Here is a 26,967-nt window from a genome sequence, read left to right as displayed (position 1 = left end):
CGGTGCATGGAAAATAAATCTCAAAATGGATGAAAAGCCTCGGAGTTTGCTGCTTCAAAATAGGGCAGCGCTGGTAAAAGACATACGAACACCATACATCATGGACCACATGATAAACGATGGTGTCCTAACTGTGCAAGAGGAGGCCAAAGTAAAGGCACAGGTAAGTATTGGTTACATCATAATCTCGCTGTGATAACTACAGTGGATTTATTTCTAAAGGATATTGGGGGGAAATTCTGGTGGTTACTATGCAAACTTCTCCGCATTTAGCACTTTACCACTGAATTGCTTTTTTATTATTATTAAACAGCCCAATTGTTGTTTGATTTAAACTCATGCTCAGCGACAGATGCATTGGATGGGCTCATACAGGAAGATTATGTTCAGGGCGACATATCAAACAGGAGTGATAAAATGGTATTATTCAAGTGAATAATTCCTATTTATCATTTTGTCCATGTTCATTCACTTGCTTAAGCCATGTGGACCATCTATCCCTGACAGAGCAGGTCATGCACAAGTACTGTAGCCTCACATATATTTTTCTTCCCTTTTGATAGGCCACTGCAGTGGATCGTGCAAATCATCTTATTAATCTAATCCTTAACAAAGACAATCGTGCCTACGTTTCATTTTTCAATGCCCTACTTCATGAAGGATACAGAGACCTTGCCGCCCGTCTGAAAGACGCCACCAGCATTGAGTGTTCTGACGATGGGAAGAAATCTACTAATGGCATCACTTCATATGGTGAGCTGCCCTAAAATACCTATGTTTTTGTAAAAAGTTATGGGCCAGAAATCAAAGCAGTATTTGCCTTTTGACCCGTCTTGGGGTAACCGAAAGGAAGGCACAACTAAACTGAATTGAAAGGTTCATAATTGGTAGGAATTCCACACATATTATTGGCTCTGTAACAACATAACATCTGTTAAATTGGTCCTATTTCACACTATTAGCAACATCTCGGACAGTATAGGAACCCCAGCGAAAAAAAGCCAGTCCACCACCAAATGGTATAGGATCCATTTAAATTGACACCGGAGTGGTAAGGTAGGAGGTAGATGAGACAAGAATATGGTGCAGATGAATGGAATAGGCACCCAGGCTTGATGGGAAATGGCATGTTGCGGAGAAGTGATGAAGGGGGGACCACATTTTTTTTTTTGTAAAACTGAACTAAAGATAAAAATGAGGCTGACATGGTAGGGGAAATATTACAGCATATAGATAACTGTCACAATAAGGTGGAAGAAAGTAACACAATGGTCAAGAAATGAAGTAAAGACTATGCAGCTTCCTTGTATGTATTTCTGAAATGGAAGGACAACACTGCAGATATTGTTTATGTTACGCATTGTTGTGATTATCGTTGTAGTTAAAACCAAGCTTTGTGAAGGTGGCGTGCCCCAGAGACCTCTTGTGTTTGTCTCTCGTCCGGAACTGGTTAATGACATCCAACGAAGTTTGTACAACGTGAAGAATGAACCTGGCTGGGTGACTGTCTTTGGGATGGCCGGCTGTGGAAAGTCTGTGTTGGCAGCGGAAGCACTCAGGGATCATTCCATCTTGAAAGGTAACAGTGGCCCAGATAACATGGAATAGAACTGTTTTATCTTCTTTAATCTTCTTCTGCCTTGTGCTTATTACAGTGTGCACTTTGCTGAGCGCTATCTTTAATCAATGTACAGCTGGACGATTGATGTTTTTGAGTAATGTGTCCATTTTTCGCCTTAAAAACAACACATTATTTTATGTGATCTTAAACCTTTCTGCTACTGTAGTTTAGCCTAACCCATCTAACTTTTGGCTCCTTTTACTTGTGTCATGGAGAGCAGGAGTTCTTGGTGCTAGGTTTCTGTCATATAAATGTGCATATGGTTGTGACAGTTTTCTTTCCTAGACTGTTTTCCTGGAGGTGTTCACTGGATCGCTATTGGTAAACAAGACAAAGCAGGACTTCTGATGAAGCTTCAGAATCTATGCACACGTTTGGATCAGGATTTGAAGTATTTGCAGAGACCCCCACTAAACATCGAGGAGGCCAGAGACAGGCTTCGGGTGCTAGTTATGCAAATATATCCCAGGTAGCCTCATAGCCTACATTCCTTTGCTTTTTTGATGCATTCTTCATATCAGACTTTCTTTCCTAGCTATTGGAAATAACTACTGTCCTGCAATAAAATACTGATGATAATACATCACCTTAAAGAGAGGAGTACAGGAATACCTAGTACAGGGGTGTCCAAGTTTTTTCTGCAGTGGGCCACTTCATCAGAATTGTATACGTGCGCGGGCCGCACTCATTTTTCACTGTGAAAATATGGCCTTTAATAAGATATGCAGATTAAAATAAAGTAAATGACACAAAACCTTTACTTTTCCTCTCACTGATTTCTGGGCCTAGAAAGTTTTGTGACTACAAATTCAGGATTCTGGATAAGTTAAAATAAAATAGTTCTATTTATCCTAGGGATGCACCAAAATGAAAATTCTGGACCAAAACCGAAAATTCAGGGTTCACTTAGCCAAAACTGAAAATGACCCCCCCACATACTTTTAATAAAAGTAAGTTGCACACCAAAATTGTACAAAAAAACTATATATTATGATTGTTAACAGCAATCTCAGGCATACCCAGATTTCAGTATGTACTGGTTGGCTGGGCATTGTACCAGTAATTTTTGTCCAATTTTAGTGTGTAACCACACTTTTATTAAAAGTAACACACCACAATTGGACAAAAAAAATCAACAATATGACTTGGCATGATTGGCTAACAGCAAACACACTCCTTTCATACCCAGGCAACCAGTAAATGCTGGAACCTAGGCATGATGGGACTGTGATTGCTGTTAGCAGATTGCTGTTAGCAATCACACTCCTATCAAGCAATGTCAGCCAGTACACGCTGGTACAGGGTGGCTGTAAGTGCAGACCCCATACTGCTGACAGCATCAATACACAAGGGGGGCAGCTAGCCAGGTTTCAGCATGTACTGGCTGACTTGGCATGATAGGAGTGTGATTGCTAACAGCAAACACACTCTTTTTATACCCAGGCAACCAGTAAATGCTGGAACCTAGGCATAATGGGACTGTGATTGCTGTTAGCAGATTGCTGTTAGCAATCACACTCCTATCATGCCAAGTCAGCCAGTACATGCTAGTACAGGGTGGTTGTAAGTGCAGACCCCATACTGCTGGCAGCATCAATACACAAGGGGGCAGCTAGCCAGGTTTCAGCATGTACTGGCTGACTTAGCATGATAGGAGTGTGATTGCTAACAGCAATCACAGTCCCATCATGCCTAGGTTCCAGCACTTACACATCCATGCTATCACACACACACATTCATTCATATACTCATTCATTCACACATTCATTCCCTCACAGGCATACTCATTCAAACACCCACCCCCTTACCTACTACAGCTCTCGATGCCGCTCACAGACTTCAGCAGGGGGCGCGGCCTCCCTTGTTCTCCCCACAGAGGAGGCAGGACTGGAGCAGAGAATAGACCCTCCCACAAGTAAGCGGCAGGGCTTGTGATGAAGTGATCCTGGCTGCCAATCTCACGCGGGCCGCATCTCGAGGTCACGCGGGCCGCATGTTGGACGCCCCTGACCTAGTAGGTTAAAACATAACTATGTTCCTATACCCCTCTCTTTAAGAGTAGGACTGATAGACTACTTTTTTTTCTTTCTCTTACTGACGATAATAAACTATAGATCAGGGGCATCCAACCTGTGGCCCTCCAACTGCTGCAGGACTACATCTCCCATCCTCCTCAGCCAGCCCCTTAGCTGAAAGAGCATTATAGGAGATGTAGTCCTGCAGCTGCTGGAGGGCCACAGGTTGGACGCCCCTGCTATAGATTGACACAGCGCCGTAGTTTTAAATTACCTAATTACTTTACCTTTGTTATAAATATAAAAACGTGTCTGTATCTTACTGTGATTACTGAATAACATTTAATGTATGAATATATATATATATATACACTGTTATGCTATCAATAACCACTAACTATTGAGTGTAAAGTCAGAGTCCACACTCCTTGTTTTCTGCAATTAACAATATTTATTAAGAGAGGCTAAACAAATTAACAATACACATACAAATTACTATAAATTAGTATATGCTGTTACCAAACTATCTATTCATTGATTGAATGGAAATAACAAAGAAACAGCAGGATAAGCCTGTAAACACGTGATACAATTACCACTCCCTTGTGATCATCTCCACGCAGACTCAGAGAGAGAGAGAGAGAGTTGGCAGGACTTTATAAACACAATAAGTCCTCCTTCTGCTGGACACTCCCCTGGTAACCTATCTTCTCCAGTGACCCTTAGAGACCAAGGTGATAGAAAAGGGAAAGGACATTGCACTGGGGGAGGGAGTGGAAGGTGACCAAATGTCCTAACTGATTTGCCATGTGCTCTGCAGAGAAGAATCTCCATTAATGTTTGAGACCATTTTAAGGTCTTGTATAGAGAGGCTTTGCCCATTGGATCTCTGCATCATAACACCATTTCACTTCATTGGCATACAGTTGGTTGTCAATCATGCCTTCCTTTTTACAACCTTAAATATAAAGTTAAAGGTTCGAACATTGGGCATCATCAGGTGTACTTTTGTCAGTGGGATATATGATAAAAGCCAGAAACCATATTAGCAGGAATGATTCTTAAAGGTAACATAGACTGCATCACAACTGTGGAGTGTGTGCTTTTATTCTAGGTGCCTTTTAATCCTCGATGATATTTGGGATTCCTGGGTACTCAAAGCATTTGATATTCAGTGCCGAATTCTCATCACAAGCAGAGACCGCAGTGTGACTGAGGCCGTTTCTGGTAATTCTTAAACCTTATGGGGTGATACATTTAAAAAAAGTGCTATACTTTTTAGAATTTTCTTTTATTTAGTAGTCAGTAGAACATTGAACAATCTATGAATGAATTTAAAATGTGCGAATTAGAGCATTTACTAGAACTGTATAGATATATTTTCAGACTATGGGCTTTAACAGTTTTATATATCAGGCAAATGCTTATATAAATTATGACTAGAGCTATCCTGGATTAAAATATCTAACTGGCTTCCCTGTTAAATGTACATAGACAGTTATCAAGGTTTCCAGTGAAGTACTCAAATTTATTATAATGACTGTATAACTGTCTTTTTTCATTAAGGAAACAAATACTTTGTACCAGTGAGCAGTGAACTGGAGAACACCAAAGGGCTGGAAATTCTGTCTCTGTTTGTAGATGCTCCTGTGGACATGCTCCCACAAGAAGCCCATAGTATTATTAAGGAGTCCAAAGGTAACAAATGAAACAATGAAGAGTTTTGCAAGACTGGTTATATGTTTGGCCAGTCTTTAGGTGGGTTAGAAGTAATGTGGATTCACGTTCACATACAGCCTTTGTTACTAGCGTGTAAAAGCTGTAGTCTTCTGCTTCGTTAGATGGTCTTGATATTTTCTTAGGGTAACTCATTAATTGGTAGGAATGTTTTTACACCAATTAGGTGATTGTATGGGCTGTATAACACAGACAGACCTGTGGACCATCAGATTGCTTTTCAGGGACATTGCCATTAGGCATCCAGTTGGACGACAATATGGAGTTCTACCTGTGATATTCATGAGTGCTACTGAGTATCATACAACATTATTAAAGAGATGCATTGCACCTCATTTAAATAAAATGCACTTGTAAGGTGATTACTTTCACCAAGCAACTGTGTACACTAACCAAAGCTATTTTGTAATTGCCATCCAAATAATATCAGATATACATAAAATGATTTTTTGAAATGGGTTTATAAAAGATGATGGGCATTTGTTTACTCTTCATTGTCAGTGAATTGTTTTTTATTTAATAGGCATTACTGCCTAAGTAATGGTAGAGATGTGTAAAACATGCAAAAGCTTAAATTGTGAATTTCGGTACTAGATTTGGCAGTAATTTTCTGGGAAAATGGCAATCCATTAGACTATATCCACTAGTCTTCAGGTCGCTGTGATTACCAGCGTTTTTACCAGTGATTACATTGCATGTGGAAAAAGAAAAAAAAAAAGGATTATTAGAAAATTTCACTTTCCGTTTTCACTTGTATTTTTGTTCGGTTTCTTGCTAATCTGGTACTGATACAGTTCGGGCAAATTCACACCAAAATAACGACATTAATCTTCTTGTGATTAAGATGGTGCAGTGCCATGTCTTTTATATTGTTTCATTTCTATTTTCACAGGGTCACCTCTTGTAGTATCATTGATAGGAGCACTTTTGAGAGAATTTCCTAACCGCTGGGCCTTCTACCTCAAACAACTCCAGCGAAAGCAATTTAAAAGAATCAGGAAATCCTCCTCGTATGATTACGAGGCTCTTGACGAGGCAATGTCTATAAGTGTGGACATGCTGAAAGAAAACCTCAAAGACTACTACAAAGACTTCTCCATTATAGGAAAGGATGTGAAAGTGCCCACTCAGGTAAAGCAGACAATCAACTCTGACTACAGAGCTCAGCTCTCTGACTGATGCTAGATAGATATAGACCTTAAACACATGTTCTCGGCGCAAGTTCTTATAACAAGTTTTGGGGTTTTTTTTGACAAAACGATGATTGCACTTTTTAGTGTGTTAAGAAAATAAGCCGTAGGAGATCTGTCATTTTAATTATTAACTCTGATTATTTATTCACATAAAAACATATGACAATTCATTGTTCTTGGCAAAAAATATTAATGAAGCAATATCTTGCATGGCTAAAGATTTTTTTTTTTCTGGGAAAAGTTTGAGTATTCATCACTAATGACTGCATTTATTTATGAAAGTTAAGTTCAGCCGAATAGGTGGGACAGCACCTTTCAAACCACAAAAATATAAGGAGAGAAACATTTTTAATAGAGACGTTCCATACGTGATTTTTTACAGATCTTGACTTGGCAGACGATTGCAGGAAATGCACTCCATCAATAAATTGTTCTCTATTCTGTCCCACATGTCTGGACATATCTACTAGACAGAGCTCTTCTTTTTTTCAGGTGCTGTGTATACTGTGGGACATGGAGAGAGAAGATGTAGAAGATATACTACAGGAGTTTGTCAACAAGTCCTTATTGTACTGTGATCGTAATGGAAAATCCTTCTTATACTATTTACACGACCTTCAGTTGGATTTCCTTACAGAAAGAAACAGAGACCAGCTTCCTGTAGGAACCCGTTGTTTATACTATTTATCGTGCTTACTTTCTACTGTTGTGAAGCTATCTTCTGTTATTATCCGTAATGGTATATGATCATTGTTCTCCTCCTCCGTTTATTTCCAGGAACTGCATTTGAAACTTGTTGGCCAGTATAAGAAACATTATCCAAATATTATGCCCTCTTTGGATCAAGAGGATTGTACCTATTGGTACCACTACCTGGCCTTTCACATGGCACAGGCTAACATGCGTCAGGTAGGTACATAACTACATACTTTTGTTGATTACCCCCCTATTTCCTTTGCGAACTGTAAAGTATCAAGACTTTTTGGCATGGTCGTTTCCTCTTTTATTTTATTGGTTTGTTTTTTTTTGTTTTTTTTTAAAAAAAACGGATAAACTTGTTTTTGGAGACATCGATAAAGGACTTACCCTCTATGTGCTCTCATAGTACTTGTTAATATACTTAAGGTGATAATAACTACAATAATTATGCCATTTCATGTCACACCTACTTAAACTAATTAACATATGTATGTGACAACAGTAAAGTAAATAAAGATGCTTTTCTTTTTCAGGATCTCACTTCGCTCTTATTTTCTCTGAATTGGTTGAAAGCCAAAACAACATTATTTGGCCCAGCTCATCTCATTCATGAGCTTGTCAATTACAGGGACATTTTAGATACGCAGGTATGTGCTGTGCATGTGAAACCACACCTGGTGCCGGATCATTGCTAATGGTACAAAATGTGATGCACAATATGTTCTGGAAGCGTAGGTGTATTGGTGAAATATGGAAAGCTTAGATCTTCATGTACAAAGAATATATGTGGGTGGTGATTTGGTTATAAACTGCTAGGGATAGACTTCTAAATGGCTGTGCAGTAGTTCACGTTTTAGCAGCATATATAAACCATATATTTAAAATCAACATTTTTACGTTAATTGTTGTGGAGAAAAATGCATCTTTGATAACTTAATTTAGCCCCTTAAAGTTTAGAACTAAAAACTATGGGTAAAGATTATGACTATAATTTATTAAAATACATTAGTACTACATATTGTATCCAGTGAAGTGAATATTTATATTTTATCAGGAGTTGTTGAATGCTGTGTAGATCAGATTGCAAGCTCATATTTGATATATTTACAGAAAGTAAAGAAAAAAGTTTTACCTGTATTGGCCCCGGACAGGATGGGTTTTCAGTCAAAGGCGGTACCTTTTATTGAGCTTACATAGAAAATATGTAGATTCACAAGCTACCAGGACCTCAGAGTTCTTCCCTTGTTTAAAAGAAGATATTATACGCAGCAGAAATGATCTTCATTCGAATAATAACTGGTTTTATTTTAAATTCACACATAATCACTGTATAAGAAATTTCTGTTTACTTCTGCATTTCACCATTCTCTCAAATTTACCATCAACAGGACAGCAAAGCTCGTGAACATTTCCATGAATTTCTGTCTGCAAATGGCCACCTCCTAGGAAAAAATCCAACTGTAAATGTTGTTCAGTTGGGTTTGTGTCAGCCGCAAGACTCTGAAGTCTTCAGACAGTCACTCCAGCAAGCCAAAGAGGATCTCAGATATGGAGCTTTCTATGTCAACTGGGTGTAAGAGTTCTTGGTCTTCCTCCTTTAATGTAAAACAGAATGCTACAGATTTCTTGGACAAACTTAATGACCTACATTTAGATTTTTTGATACCATTGGGCAGAGGGGGAACCCATATATTAAAATCAGCGGTGGATTGTACCTCTTTCTGTACTGCATGCTGTTTGACCCACAAAACCCATCTAAAACAAACCTATTCTTTCCTAGGTCTAGATGTGAAATTACCCTGCCATTACTCACTTATGCCAGCACTCAGAACTAACTTGTGTGGGGGCTTGGAAGCTTACTAAGTGTGTGTGGGTCTCCTACTTCTTCTGTTCCTGTACTCTTTTTATTCTTTTTTATTTTAGCCCTTTCTGGAGCATTGTGAGATTGAGCAAATTAGTATGGACAGTTTAATGCATAGGCACATTTAACAGCCATGCCCGTGTATTTATGTTTTATTTTTCTCTTTAGAAACAAAGCAAGCATGAAAAATCTTCCTACTTTGACAGTCCGTCCACATACAGAAGCTGTTTATCATGCATGCTTTTCCCCTGATGGACAGAGAATAGCCTGTTGTGGAGCTGACAAAACATTACAGGTAACTTTACAAACAAATCCAAATTCTGTAGGATTGTAGAAAGTAAATGCACTACAAAATATGCATATCAAACAGACTTTCATATACTAATACATTACTATTAATGACTGCCCATTGTTATTACTCCTTTGTAATAGTATGATATAAACATGTTCCCTATGCATAAAATAGAATAATAATTCTGAAAATACAGTGCTGCTCAAATTTACTAATATTTCTGTCTCCTAGATGACTCCACTTAGGAGACACGAATAGTTATATAGATAACATTTTAATCATACTTTTATCAATATTTTATCACCAGATCATAATGTCTTGTGATCTAGCTGGCGTGGTGGCAGGATAGCTAATCCAAGTATATTATTGTTCCCTATCACACCAGGTTTTTAAAAAAGAGACAGGGGAGAAACTTCTTCAAGTTAAAGCCCATGACGATGAAGTACTGTGCTGTGCATTCTCTGCTAATGATATGTTTATTGCCACCTGCTCGGCAGACAAGAGAGTAAAGGTGAGCTCTGCGTCTTATCCTACGTAGATTAACGATGCCGTAACAGTAATTCTGTTCATATGGATGCTTGGTGTGACTATGGATTCCTGCGCACTACATCTGGCAGTTCATATTGCCTGTTAATGTGGGAATTATGAGGCATGCTGGTAGAATTGTGGAAGCTGTTTCCAGAAACTCGCTGTTTGTGTTATGTCATTGCTGATGTAGATATGGAACTCGCGGACAGGTCAACTCATACAGCAATATGAGGAACATACAGAACGGGTCAGCTGTTGCCAGTTCACAAACGGGATGTCACCATGTCTCCTGGCTACCTGTTCTCACGACAGTTTAGTCAAGGTATGACAATTTTGAGTTTTGAAATGCATCTTTGTTTCCCTACACTTTTTGTTGGCCTTTTTGTCCTGTCCAACATATTAGACTTGATTGTGTAGTTTGTGTTTCATAACCTTGTCTCTGTTGCCTCTGCTCGCAACCACAAATCTCGAGTCTCTAGCTTAGTTGTTAAGCACAGTTCATTCTTTTTTGCCTTAGGACGTGGATGTGTATGTGTCATAGGTCTATTGTGGTACCTTGTTAACTATGTAATGTACATATGTGTAAACATACAAGTCAAGGCAATCTAATTTTTGTATCTTAGGCAAGGATCTTGGATGTGATGTTTTTATCACTAAATACTGTCAGCCAGGCCCGGACTGGCCATCGGGCACACCGGGCGTTTGCCCGGTGGGCCGGGCCACGGCAGGGCCGCATTGACTTAGGGGCTGATGGAGCTGCAGCTCCAGGCCCCTACCCTACCTACGGCCGCATTAACGCAGGGCATAAGGGGCACCTGCCCCTTAAGCCCGCCGCAACTGCGACCGGGTCCGCCACTCTAAGGGGCCGGGAAGTTCCCACCAAGGCCGACCTTACGGGTCTGCGGCCGCACAGGGTTTAAATTAAAACATCGGGGTTTTTTTAACTTTATTTAACATCCTCCATGTTAAATAAAGTTTTTTTTAACTTTATTTAACATGGAGGATGTTAAATAAAGTTGAAAAAAACCCCCGATGTTTTCATTTAAACCCTGTGCGGCCGCAAACCCCTAAGGCCGGCCCTGGTGGGGGCTTCCCGGCCCCTTAGAGCAGGACCGGCCTTTGGGGTGTGCGACCGCACAGGGCGTCACACTCTAGGGGGCGGTCCGCACCGGGTGCCGCTCATCAGGGGGTGCCAACTTGCGGCACCCGGCACCCCTCCAGAGACGGACAGTAATGTCCGCCGCTGGAGGAGCAGGCTCGCAAGGGAGCGGTTGAACCCGGCTTAAAATCACTCAAGGGAGCCGGAGGTCTGCTAAAGACCTCCGATACCGCTCCCTTGTGATCCGCGCGGCAACAGCTGCTGTGCGCCGGGGTTTGTTGTTAGATCCCGGCGCACAACACTGAAGCCGCGCCCACCGCTGTCCGTGCCCTCTGAACCGGAAGAAGACAGAGAAGACAGAAGAACTGAAGAAGAGGAGCGAAGAGGAGGAAAAGGAGCTGTAAGGAGAAAAGAGGAAAGGTAGGAAAATATTCAGTGAGAGTGGATTAGTATATACGTGTGGATTGGTATATATGTGTGGATTGGTATATACGTGTGGATTGGTATATACGTGTGGATTGGTATATACGTGTGGATTGGTATATATGTGTGGATTGGTAAGTGTGTGAGAGTGATGGGTGTTATGCTGTACCATTTCCAATGTCTTTTTCATGATCTAATTATGCTCTAAAAGTACATCATAACTCCCATCACTCTATACTGTTCCATACAGTGGCAGAGCTGGGAGGCAGAGGCCTTGCACCCTCACCGCAGGACTCCTGAAAGGTAAGTGAACTTCAAAGAGGGAGAGGGTAGATAGTTAGGAGGGGGTAGATAGGGAGAAGGGCGTGAGACGGGGGAAAGGGGGTAGATAGGGGGAAAGGGGGTAGATAGGGGAGAAGGGAGTGCGAAGGGGTAGATGGGGCAGAAGGGAGTGAGAAGGGGTAGATAGAGCAATCATACTCCTATCATGCCAAGTCTGCGAGTACATCCTGGAATCTGGGTATGCCTGGGCATGATAGGAATGTGATTGCTGTTAACAATCATATATATATACATATAATATTGTTTTTTAATTGTTTTGTCCTATTTTGGTGTGTTACTTACTTTAAATAAAAGGGGTTTTTTTATGGTGTCATATTCGGTTTCGGACAGGTAAATGCTGCATTTTCGGTTTCAGTCCAGAATTCGTTTCGGTGCATCCCTACTACTAAGCCAGACAATGAAGTGGTAGGCCTACACCACAACAATGTTTGGCGTAGTATATAGTGATTGGGGTTATGCTGCACTATTGTCAATGTCTGGCTCAATGTATAGTGATAGGGATTACGCTGTACCACTGTCAATGTGTGCCTCAGTATATAGTGATAGGTGTTATGCTGTACCACCGTCATTGTCTGCCTCAGTATATAGTGGTAGGTGTTATGCTGTACCACCGTCAATTTCTGCCTTGGTATATAGTGATAAGTATTATGCTGTACCACCGTCAATGTCTGCCTCAGTATATAATGATAACAGTGAGAAGAGGCAGAGGTGGTAGATAGTGATACAGGGGGATAGATAGTGAGAAAGGGGAGTTTTGTTACAAGTTTTTATTCCTTTCTTTTTTTTGGGATGGGGGGGCACCAGAGGAGTAGTCCGCACAGGGCGCCAGAACACCTAAGGCCGGCTCTGCCTTAGAGTGGCGGACCCGGTTGCAGTTGCGGCGGGCTTAAGGGGCTCTGCCTTAATGCGGCCATATAGGCCCAGTCAGTCCGGTCCTGACTGGGCCTATTTTAAGGTAGGAGCCTGGAGCTGCAGCTCCATCAGCCCCTAAGTCAATCCTGCCCTGCCACAGGCGCGGTCGCAGTTGCTGCTTGCTCTGGCAACAAGGTAAATAGGGTGAGGGAAGGGGCTGCAGTGAGAAGGGGCAGAGGGGGGTTAGGTAGTGAGAAAGGGGGAGAGGGGATAGATAGAGGCGGTACATATTGAGAAGTGGGGAAGGGGGTTACATAGTGAAAAGGGGGAACATAGTGAGAAGGGGCAGATAAGATGATGAGAGGGGGTAGTGTGAATGCGTATGAGAATGAATGAATAAATGTGTGGATTAATTGTGTGAATGCGTATGACAATTAATGAATTCATGTGTGGATGAATTGCTTGAATGATTTGTGAGACTGCATTAATGAATGTGTTAATGATTTGTGTGAATGATTAAATGCAAAGATGGTACATGAAGGGTGGGCTTTAACAATAAATAAATAAATAAATATGGGCTGCTCAGGCTTAAATGCCCGGGCCTATTTTTTGTCCCAGTCCGGGCCTGCTGTCAGCAATGTAACCTGAAACGCCTTGTTCTAATTGAGTGTTTTGGAACTAATGGATAAGGGTTTTTTAAATTGCCCTTTTTCATAATTTATTAATATTATTATAGTATGTAGTCATCTACCTGGGCCGAAAAAGGCTCAAAGTCCATGATAGGAAGTAGAAGTTTAGATGTTTTATCTGCCAATCTAACCATAATGTGTCTATTTTGAAATGCAGCTTTGGGATTTTAATAAGATATATTGCCAGAACACACTCTTTGGTCATTCGGGTTACGTCAACCATTGCAGATTTTCCCCTGATGATCAGTTTTTGGCCAGTTGCTCAATGGATGGCACCCTAAAGGTAAATGGGCGAAATTTTATTATGTTTCTCAAATACCTCACCTCATTTCTGTATGTACACTATGCTTGAGCTTTAAAAATACAGCAGATAACTGCTTTGTCTGAGAAAACCGCTTTGTCTACATTTGACTGCTCTTTGGAATCGTCTGTGTTTAAAATTACATTCATCTCTCACTTCTTCCACTTGCGTGGGTATTTGCTGTTTTTTAATGATGTTTGTTGATACTGCCAAAAAAATCTCTTGTGAAACTTCAGAAAACACCTTTTTACTGCTTGTTTCACTTATTTGTGTTTATTTTATCACATATTTTTCTTGTATAACTAGAATGTGGCATTGTGAAATAATATATATAGATAATGCTCAAGGAAAGAAAGGAAATCATAATTCTAACTTTTTATGAATACCTCCCCAGATTTGGGATGTATCCTCTGCTAACGAGCACCAGACCATCGATGTTAAAACATATCACCATACTAATGATGAATCGCAGTTGCTGCTCCAATGTTGCTGTTGGTCGAATGATTGCAGGAAAGTTTTGGTGACTGTTCGAAATTTTCTGTATGTAAGTATTGATTTTCTTTTTGTTTTTAAATAAAATATTCAGAGGCAAATGTACAGCTGCGGCTTAGAATACATCTGCTGTGACAAAAGTTCCTGTTCGGCTTTTACATTAGCTATTATATGAAAAGAATTGAGATTACAATGGTTAACACGGCAGAAATCACAGCAGGCTCCTTTTAGCGCCAATTCCAATAATAACTCAGCCAGATTCTTCTATCTTCAGAATGAACAGTAATGACTCCACAAACCACTTTATATGTTAAACAATTGAGCCGTCAGGGGAAATGGCAGACCTTTTTTAAAGTCGCCTTTGTGCCTGGCGTTAAGGAGATCTAATACAGGAGTGTAATTGATTTAAGCGAGCACTCAAACAATAAACACAAAATATGTATTTATTAAGACTTATCCTACCTACCAATGACATAAAAAGGTTTGTCTATGGTTGTTTCCTAACTACAGTCTTCCTGAGAGGGCCTGTGTTGAGTGCAGCGTTATTTACTTTATGCTAGTCATTCATTTGACGTCTTTTTACTTACTGTTCAGTAAAACCGCTAACAGATAAACTGTATAATTGCAATATTACAACTGTCCAGGCACTGCTGGTTCAGCTCAGATCAGACAGTTGGTCATTGTAAACTTCCTCACAGGGACACTCTAACCATCATATGCACCTTATCATGGCAGATTAATGAGCTGTGGGCCCTGAAGCAATTAAACGGGAAGGCTCCATTCTCTGGATTTCATGCCTTTAGCAAGCTCTTTTTCCCATTTTTTTGTCTGCTTTCTGCCTCTTGTGGGGTTTTTTTTCCTTCAGTTCTATTTTTTCCCTCTCTTTGGCAATTCCCTTTTGCCCTATCTCTTTTTTTCCACCTCACTTGCTGATATATTTACCTCACTTTGTTCTACTATCTTTTTTTCTCCTATCTTGTCTGCTCCAACCCACACATACATATACACACATGTATACAAATACTCATGCATATATATATAAATGTATGTGTGTGTGTGTGTGTGTATGTATATGTATATATATATATATATATATATAATGCCCACAGCCACACTTCACCTGCAGCAGCCTTTGCAGTGAAAGCAATTGGACAGTTTGGGTTGTTGCTGGTGGAGTTTAAGGACAGAGGAGGGCTGAAATGAACAATGACACGAGTGAGGAGGAATAAAGGAAGCAGGGCAGGTATAAAGTGGGGAGAAATGAGGGAGCTGTGGGAGTTGAGGAGAAATCAGCGATGGAATTCCAAATAGACAATTTAGGTTGCTCATTACACAACAATCAGGCATTTAGTCATTTCAAAGAACAGCTCAGTTATCCTTCAAATTGTGTTTGATTGTACATAGATCAACTATTCACATACAACACATAAAGAGTTAATGATTTTTATCCAGCCATGTATTATGTCATTACGTTATTATGTTCTTGCAGTTCACAGTGTAACCATGCTCCATTGTTGTTTATCTGTCTTAGATATTTAATGTGGACACAAGTGACCTTCTGTCTAAAGTGGAAACATATCATCAAAACATAATCCTGTACTGTGACTTTTCTAAAACAGAGCCATATGTAGCAATAGCTTTATCACACTATGTCATCCAGGTAAGACTTTGTTTCTTTGCTATCCAAATTATACCCAGTATATGTGTTTGGTCAAAAGAAAACCTAAATTGTGTAAAGCTTTGTATGTAGAGACTGTTTCATGGATGGCTGTGCTGGAAATGTACAACCATTCCCAGAATTAGGAATTAGATTATTTTTAACAGAAGCATGTGTATCCTGAAGGATATAGCATATGCTGATCTATCCCTTGGGTTATAGACACAAGGAAATGTTCACAGGTGTTTTCATGTTATATGAAGCACTATGGAAGGTCCTATAACATGAATAACCAAAAGCGAACAGTGTTACTGTAGTAACATCAAAAAACCACCACCAGATGGTAGTCTAAGGCAAGGAAATAAATCACCCTTTTACAAACTAGCCCTTCACCTGTACAATCCCTATTATAAACTGAAATAAATGGGAAGGTTGCTATCGGTTGTCCCTGGTGTTATCTGCTGGCACAGTGCCAAAATATCAATTGGGCCTATGTGGAGATATTTGTATTCTTTAATTCCAGGAATGAGAATAGCAACAATTTAACCCTTTGGGAACCCAAAGTTTGAGCATTGTGTTGGTTGGCAAGGCATTGCTCACCACTCTGGGGCACAGAAGGTTCGGTGAAATCCGTTCCTAGATGCGGGGTGAATCCTTCCATGCTTGCAGTAGGCAAATGACTTTAAAGTTTCGTCAGCTCTATGTGAAACAACGGCACAGAGCCGTGTAAACTAGTGTTGTGAGACTCTAGGGAATATTAGCTTGGAGGGATGCCAGCCGTTTGAAAGCAAGTGGCAGCAGGTTGTACTCCAGCAGAAAGATTTGTTCCAGTGAGTGGACGGTATCTGATCCTCTAAAAGGAGTAAGGGAGAGGGAACTAGCAGGAATGGGGGCTGGAATTAGGAGAACCAAGGGGAAAATGTACTATACATTAGCTCTGACTATTTTATAATTAATGTCAGGCTTTCCGGTGCATCATTGGAGTTCTGTGGGTTCTGCAGCTACTGGGAAAAAACATGTGTGTGAGTAGTGATTCCTGATTTTTTCTTCTTAGATATGGGATATAGACTCCAATACAAAACTAGCTGACTTCAATGCTCATTTCAGCTGGGTGCATTGTGTGGCCTTTTCTCCAGAAGGATCCTCGTTCCTGACATCATCCGATGACCAGATTGTGAAGGTACAGTATAACATACAAGCTTTTCCTTTTTTTGCATACTGTTTGGTTTATTCTCCAAGTAATGACAAGTGGGTAATGCGTAATCATTTTAAATAAGTCCTGCAGCAATTATGATTAATCCAAGTGACTACTGCATTCAAAAACTATGCAAAACAATGAAGATATGTTTATTACACCAAGGCTGACTTTTTACAGGAGTTTACAGGCCCTCTCAGACCTAAAAGCACACAAGCTTCGGTTATTTTTGGTTAAAGTGGCAGTGACCACCGTCGGTATTCTCCTACATTTAATCTAAACAAATTTTAAGATTTTCTTGCCTAAAACCCTTGTGAGAATTGCGCAATTCTGCAGTACTATGTAGTTTCGCTTTCCAGTAAGTCTTCTTTATCATTTTCTTGATCTGTGAGCATGTTGCCTAACTATATTACGAGCATTCCCTTTCAATAGTGTCACTGTGTTTCTTTGCTTTATCTTATCGTAAACAGCTCTGGGAAACAAATAAAGTATGCAAGCCGTCCAGTACAATCTTGCAGCAAGAATACGATGTGGCATTCACTGGCCAGGATGTCCTGGTACTTGCCCCTGACAAAGAGCAGATATTACTTGTGAGTAGCTCTCTGGCAAACTGAATGTAGCAGGGCAATAAGCTGCCCATGTTTCCTTTTACATTGATTACAGATGACTCTTGTATGCTTGTCTAATTATCCTTGTGTATGTGCACTGTGAACCAATTTCTATACGTTTCTATACATGCGTTTTGTTGACTAGATGACATCTCTCTGTTTTTTTAAATCATATGCACGTAGGACAACCCTTTGGCTGCCTCTGTTCTGTCAAAAATGATAACATTTGAATAATATTCCTGTTTAAGCATTGCCATGAATTATCATGCACTTGTTTTTGGTAATGTCTGTTATTCAGTAATATCTTCATTGTATTGTTTTCTCAGCTAATAAATGGGAAGAATGGAGACGTTGTGTTTGAGAGCAGTGCCCCGGAGGTGTGTGTGACGTGCTGCTGCCTCAGTAGTGACCAGCAGTTGGCAGCCTTTGGAGAGGAAAATGGAGCCGTGAAGGTACATGTGCTAACTATAATACAGGAGAACATCTATATCATACTAATGGAGCCGTGAAGGTACATACATGTGCCAACTATAATACAGGAGAACATCTATATCACACTAATGGAGCCGTGAAGGTACATACATGTGCTAACTATAATACAGGAGAACATCTATATCACACTAATGGAGCCGTGAAGGTACATACATGTGCCAACTATAATACAGGAGAACATCTCTATCACACTAATGGAGCCGTGAAGGTACATACATGTGCCAACTATAATACAGGAGAACATCTATATCACACTAGTGGAGCCGTGAAGGTACATACATGTGCCAACTATAATACAGGAGAACATCTCTATCACACTAATGGAGCCGTGAAGGGACATACATGTGCCAACTATAATACAGGAGAACATCTATATCACACTAATGGAGCCGTGAAGGTACATACATGTGCTAACTATAATACAGGAGAACATCTATATCACACTAATGGAGCCGTGAAGGTACATACATGTGCCAACTATAATACAGGAGAACATCTCTATCACACTAATGGAGCCGTGAAGGTACATACATGTGCTAACTATAATACAGGAGAACATCTATATCACACTAATGGAGCCGTGAAGGTACATACATGTGCCAACTATAATACAGGAGAACATCTCTATCACACTAATGGAGCCGTGAAGGGACATACATGTGCCAACTATAATACAGGAGAACATCTATATCACACTAATGGAGCCGTGAAGGTACATAAATGTGCCAACTATAATACAGGAGAACATCTATATCACACTAATGGAGCCGTGAAGGTACATAAATGTGCTAACTATAATACAGCAGAAGATCTGTATCGCACTAATGGAGCCGTGGAAATTATTCAATAGAAATAATGGCGCTAGTTGGTGGCATAGTCAAATGACTCAGCTCCTTCTGTATATAGTACCCACCACTTGTATTACACACTCTAAATAGGGGGGAGTAGTCAGAAACAAAGGTTAGATCCCCTAAACAATTTGCCCAGGGGACAGCTTGCTTTTAAGTAGGAAAGGTACATTAATTCCACTATCTAGTGTGCTAATATATACATCTTAGCTAATCTGTCAGTGTATTCTTTCCTTTCTATTCTAAAAGTTTAATCACAAGCAAAAAAACAGAAACTATAGCATTTTCAGGTTTTGTATCATATGACAGATAAGACCCCCTGCAACATCTACCGTATTGGCTCGGATATAGGCCGCACCCTAAAATTTAGGTGCTTCTTTAAAGAAAAAAATTTCTTAGTAAAAAAAAAAAAAAACACTTAGTGGAACAGATATGCTGCCACTCTTCCCCCGCGAGATATGCTGCCACTCTGCCCTCCCCTTACATGCTGCCACTCTGCCCCCAAGATGTGCCCCCCCCCCCCGAGATATGCTGCCACTCTATCCCCCCCTGAGATATGCTTGCCGGGACTCCCCCCATGAGGGGGCTGTTTGCGCGCATCACCGCTTGCCGGTGAATATCTGCGCGATGCGCTTAGACAACCTCTCATGCCGGCACTCCCCCCATTGAAAGTGCCGGCAGGGGAGGCTGTCTGAGCACATCCGAGAGTAGGATACGGGTCCCCTTCACCGCTGCGGGGGATCTGTATCCTATCCCCGCTGCCTGCCCGGCGCCCGGAACTGCATGTCCCCGAATATAAGCCGCACCCCCACTTTAAAGACTTTGTGCGGCCTAAATTCAAGCCAATACGGTAATTTTATTAAAGAGGGCTTGGGCATCCAGCAGTACTAGGAATGATGTTTGTAATGCTGGATTTAGTTGCAAAAAAAATGTAATTTAGCAGGTGTAGTTGACCTTTTAAAGGTCCGGGGCGGGGGACACAATTCAAATTTGCCAAGATTCAAATTTACCTTATGCCTGCAGAAACAACTGTCCCTCTTAATAAAAAGTTGGCAGAATGCATAGCTTTCATCTTGCTGCAGATTACCTAGTATTTTATATCTAATGAATACAGCCCAACGGTTAGAGGACTCCTAAAACTCCTTTAGGATCATGATCCGTAGTACCTAGTTTAGAGAACATCTGTTCTTTTGTCCGCAAGGCAGTGTAAACGTGGGCAGTGCCACATGTTTATATATTATTTTTAAATTGCCAATTCTCCAGCCTGTATCTACAAATATTGAGTGTAGAATCTTGATATGTGAACCTAATTAACTGACAGCTAGCTCTCTTCTAACAGTAAGAGAAAGGACTTCTTTACGACACTCCTTTAAACCCATGCCAAGAGAAAGGGTTTGTTTGCTGCTGAGCTGTTATACGTTCTAAAATCATCCCAGTTAAAAGACTTAGAAGACCTCTGCTGGATTAATCCCTTTCAAACAAGCAGGTGTCAAAGTGTCACAGGGCTTCATTTTATTTCTGAACATCTGGTAAAATTTGAATAATGTCAGTGGAATGGAAACTCGAGACAGGACAATAGCCACCCGCTTTGCGAATAAGTGTTCCTTTCTTGCAATGGATTTTAATTCCATTTAAAGCTCTGGTTTTATGATCCAGCAGGGGACCATTTGCCCTGCCGTAATCTTTCATTTTCAATAACAAATTTGCTCATTCTGCTTGAATAAAAGAATGTGTATTTAAAGGATAATTTTACCGGAGCAGGTAGCTAAGCTATTTCTAGGAAACAGAAAAACACGGTTGAAGACTATGACATGTTACATAGTGATTGAAAATGGATTTTTGAAGGTCTGTTTGTATAATCTTTTCTTTTTCTAATAGTTTTAATAGTCTTAGTAACTGCTCCATCCCTGCCTGTGATGCCAGAAATATGTAGCCATAAATGATTTCAATTTAGCAGTGAATGTCTACTTATGTTTGTAAGTCCAGAAAGGGAAAATAATGTGATTTTTTAAACAATCTAGAAAAGCAATGGGCATAAAGTGTCCACCAGGACTCCAGGAGTTGCTGGACTACAACTCCCATTATGCTTATCCTGCTAGATATGTTTCCACAGTAGAAAATGGTAGCTGTAGCCCAGCAAGAGTTAGAGGTAATCCAGTAGCCACCTTATTCTCATCCCGCTGATTCAAAACTTCTTTGCTAAAAGTCATAATAATCATGTATGCAAACAGGGCTATCTTGTTACATTTACATACACCAGTCTGCTAACCTCCATGATCCGTCAGCTTTTATACACGTAGCTATATAACTTTAAAGGTGCCTTTTATTCTGTGGTTTCTCTTGCTCGGTTATGTATCCCTACACGCCCTATGAACAAATACAGCCTGTAACGTTTCTCTTCAACTAGCAGTCGTCCCGTATATGGGACAACTCTATACATACTGCACTAAAGCCATTGAGTGGATTGTCTTTCTCATGTCTTCCTTGACATAGGTTTTGGAATTGTCCGGTGGCAAAGTCCTTCACCACCTTGAGGGTCACAGTCTTACCGTACAGCACTGCCAGTTCACCGTAGATGGAAAACACCTCGTTTCTTGCTCAGATGATTCTACTATCAGGGTGACTGTTTAATTTCCTCTCTCTTTAATGGATTTGTGACATTGCAAAGCAAGAGTTGTTTTATTTGTATGTCTTCTTCTGGAAAACGACCCTTTATCTTGCCTCGTGACCCTTAGCTCTGGCCACCAGCTCCTCAAGAACCCGAACGTTCTCCACCCTTGCGACCCCTTCCCTAAAGGAAGGAGGCGGGGGCTTACCCCAATGCAGGGGGATTAAGGCCCTAGCCTCAGTTAATAAATGCCTGACCACCGATTCTGTCAGATTCTAGACCTTGACTACTCTGGCCTCACGGCAGTGCCTGGCTCTCGTTACGTAGACACAATACAGTTTGTGTCTAAACAGCAACTGTCCTACAAGTATTGAAATACACTGTTGTTGTCCAACCAATAGATTGTTCTTGGTGGTTTGGGTGTCTTGTTTGGTTGCCATGGTGATAAGACCACCTTTTTAAAATATTCTACAAGGATCTTTCTGGAAAATACAAGGGTGCTGCACTGAGCTTTGGTTTTTGGCATATGAAATGAGACAGAAGTCAATTACTTTGATTGCAGCTACCAACCAGCTATCTCTTGAGGCACTAAAGAAAACACCCTATGGAAAACAGTTTCCGTGCGACTTTCATGGCATTGCTTACGTCATCCTCTCCTGCAGTTTGCGTTAATAAAATTACTTTATTGTGATGCAGGTCTGGGACCTGATGTCAGGACACAGCGCTCTTTTAGAAGGACACAAAGAAGCTGTGAAGTGTTTTAGAATTCTAAAGGATTCCAAGCTGTTTTCCTGGTCTTTTGATGGGACAGTGAAGGTAAACAAGACCTTTTTAGAGACTTTCAGAATTATCTGAGTTACCTGATATTTATTTTTATTTATTTTGCTGTGTGAAATAGTAAAAAAAATTAAAAAAATTTCAAAAAAATCCCAAAAGTGGAGAGAGAACAATGACAGAAGCGTCTGCGTATATAAATCTTCACGATATTTAAATATCAAGTTGGTACATACAGTGATGGATGTACTTGGATTTCTAACTAAAAATTAAAAAAAAACACGTTACTGTTTCAGATATGGGATCTGGCTACTGGGCACAAGGAGCAAGATTTTCATTGCCACACCGGGACAATTCTCTCTTGTGATATTTCTCCAGACAATACCAAGTTTTCATCTACATCTGTCAACAGCGATGCAAAGGTACAACATGTAGAACTTGTTTAGGCATTCATCACACACTGGGCGAAAAATAAAGTCTATGTTTCAGAATGTTTAACATATATCTAGTGAGCAGACAGAATGCTAGCTAACACAAGTACCATGGTTTAGAAAAAATATTCAGTTCATTTGGTACCAATGCTTACAGAGCTCTAGACTTTATTACTGTATTACAATTGCAAGTGATAATAAACCTGTCTCATATATATTTAATTAAATAAATACAGAAATATCTGAGCTCCAGAGGAAGGTAAGACTGGCAGTAGAATTGATACCTTTTGATAAAAGTATGTTAGTAGAAACCGAACAACAATAGTTTATTGTATATATATATATATATATATATGTAATTGAAGTAAACCTAAATCTAACGCTAACCTTATAGGTATTCTTTAGCCAGTATATGCACACAAAGAACCGTAACCATACATGTCTCTTTAGATATGGAGTTTTACCGAATCATCTCCTCTCCATGTACTGAACGGACACAAAACCTGTGTAAGATGCTGCAGTTTCTCACCGGATAACAAATATTTAGCCACTGGGGATGATCATGGTGAAATTATGGTATGATTTCTTCTTAAACTCATATACGTGGGTAAAACGTGTTAAGAAAGAGGAAATTACCAAATAAATGTTGTCATTGTTGGGGCCATTTACCTACTCCATATACAGCACTGGCTTTGGTATAGCAGATATGCACTATAAAAGGTCATTGTTTCTGCAGGCACAGTGCATTGTCAACTTCATTGAACAACGGGGAGCTCACTTTAATAGTTGCTATCTGTCCATGTGTCCGTATATGAATACTATGTATGAGGACAAAATGCTTTACATGCATTATCAATATGTAAGACATATGTCGAAAACATCCTGCAAATTAATTACTTCTTAACAATACAGTTTAAAGTATATATATATATATATTATTTTTTTTAACCAGTCCTATGAAATTATGCTAGGAATTATTATTATTTTTATTTTTTTTAGAATTAATAAGCGCTCACTCAACTCCCCCACATCTCTATATGTATAGGGGTAGTAAGCCCCCCTCCCCGCCACACAACATTAAATTCTATGTGTCGTTTTGCTCAGAAATGTTTTAGACTTGAGAGCTCCCGAAAGCTTGTCATTCCAAAATTCTGTTAGTCCAATAAAAAAGGTATTATCACAAGATACTTATTCCATCTGTTATTTGATATTGACACCACTGGACTAATACGGCTTCAACCTCTACTCTATGTATATAAGTAAATACATGAACCCAGGTCCTATAAGATGATTACATCATTTTCCTCTTGCTTATGTTGTGATATTATTGTGGATCTTGTAACCTAAACAACATGCAGTTTGAAAACAGGGGAGACCACACCTGCACCCATTAGAAATATCACATACCTCCTATTCATCATCAGATACCTTTTGTTTGGGCAGCACGGAAGATGTAGCATCTCATAATTCTTTGAGAGCTTAAAGATCTCTTCTTCAGATGAGATCCTCTCCTTCTACTTGCAGAAGAGACCTATTTTATGGTACCTAAACCTATGTGGTTCTACATAAAAGATATTATCCTTATCTAAAGACTTACATTTTTGCAACCCACTTTCTATTAAATCAAATTTCCATGCAATAATTAAAGGTCCCCATAAACATGTCCTAATTATGTTAGATACACGTTTGAGTGTTACTGGAACAGAATGACATATAATGTATTCTGATTTCGTATGTGTGATCTGTTGACACATCTTACAAAAACCCCAAAAATATGTACGATTTCCAGCTATTAAATATTCCCAGTAAATTGCGAGACAATGCCATAAACCGGCAATCTCCAATCACCTAGCAAACTGTTTCCTATATGATGTTTAAGTATTGCAAATATATATTCCTATATGACTGTGCTTGTGAGGGTAGGCTGAAGTTATGCCATGATCTACTAGCCCATAATTGTTGTGAGAAATAAAGCAATTTTAGTATATTCTGTAAATTGAAGATAACTGTAATAAATTTTAGTAATCACCAACAGATCGGTAGTAAACCATTTATTGATCATGGCAATGTTATTGAGCTCTTTTATTAAAATGTGTCTTTGTAGTGTGTGTGTGTATAGACTGTAATTTAGAGAGGGACTATCAACTGGTATTGTCTGTGAACAACTCACGTCTCTTGAATGATGTAGAAGACCAAAGTATATAAGTATATTAGTGGAAAATATTATTAAGCACAACAAACTGGATTGGTGGAAACAAGTATGTCCTTAATTTACTGCTTTCTATGGTAACGTACTCACGTTGGTTTTCATCTATTTGACAGATTTGGAGCGTACAAAGTGGGGAGCTCCTCCGACAGTGTTGTGAAATCTCCATGCAAAATGATGACGGATGGGTGACTGATATTCACTTCTCTCCTGATTGTAAACTGATTGTGTCCACTGGAGCATACGTCAAAGTAAGTAATCTCTGGGTATCATTGCTCAGGGGCATCATGGATGGCCGACAGAATTCTGTATATATTGTATGAAAGCTCTATAACGACTGCCGAAAAAGGAAACTTACTTATTCTCCAGAAACACAAGGCACCTTCCCAGCAGTCATTTCCCCTTAGATCTTCTACGTCTCTCCCTTTTCCAAGTAAACTAAAAATTCTGGTAACTTTGTGTTTGTTCTGTTGGGCAATTTACCCCCCGTAATTTTGGAGTCACTGCTACTTTAGTACACAGAAGTGTGATTATGGAACGTGCAAAAGTACTGCAGTGGGTCAGTTTTGGGCCATGTATAAATAAGCCATGCAAATGACTGGTCACCGGTTAGATCCACAGCTTTCCGTATTAGAATGGTAGCAGTCACACATGTCAACAAATGTAGACTTCACCACCCAAAATGTGAAAATCACATGGCAAACTTCTTGCCTGTCTATTTAAAGCTTGATCTGCCAAATAACATTATAACTACAGTGGTTATGCTCAGTATTTCACATCCATTCCACCTCCCTAATCTTACTACAGATGAACTGCCTCTAATAAACTAAATGACTAGACGAGTAAAGCTTTGAAGACTTACAAATAGTTTTTTTTATCTCTGTAACAATTTTGGATTGTGACCAGCGTGTTGTGTATTGTAATATCAGCTTTTAAACATGCACATCTAAATATATACATTGTAAACACGAGGCTTTAATACTCTTGGTGAGGCATTCTTTTCATAGACACTATGGTTGAAACCCAGCCATTTTAATTAAAAGGACACTCTAGCCAACTTATGCACATTAATGTATACCATAGCTGTGTCTTGCAAATGCATGAGGATTTCCCCAGCTACATGCCCTGCAGTAGATTCATTCAGGCGAATGCATCTCTCTGCATATGACGCACTCGCTTCCGGTCAGCTGCAGCAGTGGCTCTGTTGGACGCTACATGCAGGGGTCTGTTTGAGACCCCAGTGCGCATGTGTATAGTCTTCCCATTGATTTAAATGGGAGCTCGTTCTTGCCACTGATTGGCTGCACATTCTGTGTCAGGTAAGTACATCCTTTTAATTTTTTGACTTGGGAGTCATTTAATATGTATTATGCGGTAGGGTAGAGTCATTAGACTGTTCCTTTTAGAATTGTATTTGAGTTAGGACTCGCTATGTGGTGCCTTGATGTGATAGGTGAGCTTATGTGCTTTGGCCAAAATCCAGTACTGGGGCCTTGTGTTTATTCAAAGCAGTTGAGCAATTACATTATCAAGGTAGTAGCATGCAAAGAACAAATAGCAACGGTTGTTCTTCTTTAGATGTTTGGCTTATGTCATGTATATAGTGTATGTATATTTGGTTAATGTGATTTTCTTTTGCAGTGGTGGGATGTAGACACCGGAGCCTGCAAACAGACGTTCTACACAAATGGGACAAATCTCAAGTCAATACATTTGTGTTCTACTTTTAGAACTTTTGTAACCATCGACAATCTTGGAATTCTGTATGTGCTTCAGCTGGTAGAGTGACAATGACACGCAGTGTGCATTAAATATGTCATGCCATTAGGTTCTTTCATAATCTACTGTGTATGACAGGAAGCAAACTGTGTGTAAACCTACAGGGATCTTGCTCCGATCTCGTTTCGAGCAGCTCTTAAATACGGCATGCTGGGTTTTTTAATTGCTACTTCGTGGTAGGTGGAGCAGAGTATGATTGAACGTCTCTCCTAATCAAAAATCCAA

The 26,967-nt window shown here is 39.9% G+C and overlaps 1 protein-coding gene across 1 annotated transcript; it reads left to right on the top strand.

The window, feature by feature from the left end:
* The first annotated feature begins 25 nt into the window (after nt 1-25).
* On the top strand, nt 26-26,751 carry LOC149299696 (apoptotic protease-activating factor 1-like). Its single transcript, XM_089486143.1, has 26 exons — nt 26-163; nt 564-753; nt 1,382-1,579; nt 1,907-2,090; nt 4,751-4,863; nt 5,203-5,334; nt 6,266-6,504; nt 7,059-7,226; nt 7,344-7,475; nt 7,799-7,912; nt 8,654-8,838; nt 9,295-9,421; nt 9,804-9,929; nt 10,137-10,268; nt 13,509-13,634; nt 14,047-14,196; nt 15,676-15,804; nt 16,856-16,981; nt 17,467-17,586; nt 17,931-18,056; nt 21,438-21,563; nt 22,249-22,368; nt 22,623-22,748; nt 23,208-23,333; nt 25,080-25,214; nt 26,605-26,751. Exons 1-26 carry the CDS (start codon nt 26-28, stop codon nt 26,749-26,751), a joined length of 3,735 nt encoding a protein of 1,244 aa, XP_089342269.1.
* Nucleotides 26,752-26,967: the final 216 nt, after the last annotated feature.

This window comes from Sceloporus occidentalis, unplaced genomic scaffold, assembly GCF_023333645.1.
Source record: "Sceloporus occidentalis isolate IW3139 unplaced genomic scaffold, rSceOcc1.0.p SCAF_28, whole genome shotgun sequence".
In the NCBI taxonomy this organism is placed as follows: domain Eukaryota; kingdom Metazoa; phylum Chordata; class Lepidosauria; order Squamata; family Phrynosomatidae; genus Sceloporus; species Sceloporus occidentalis.
The sequence above is the reverse complement of the archived record's forward strand: the minus strand, read 5'-3'. Positions and strand labels throughout refer to the sequence as shown.

Bases quoted from the DNA above. Each gene is read 5' to 3' on its own strand.
- LOC149299696 (XM_089486143.1), top strand. From the start codon at position 26: ATGGATGAAAAGCCTCGGAGTTTGCTGCTTCAAAATAGGGCAGCGCTG. The intron at 5,335-6,265 runs GTAACAAATGAA...CTATTTTCACAG, and splicing joins TATTATTAAGGAGTCCAAAG to GGTCACCTCTTGTAGTATCA. The intron at 21,564-22,248 runs GTGACTGTTTAA...ATTGTGATGCAG, and splicing joins CAGATGATTCTACTATCAGG to GTCTGGGACCTGATGTCAGG.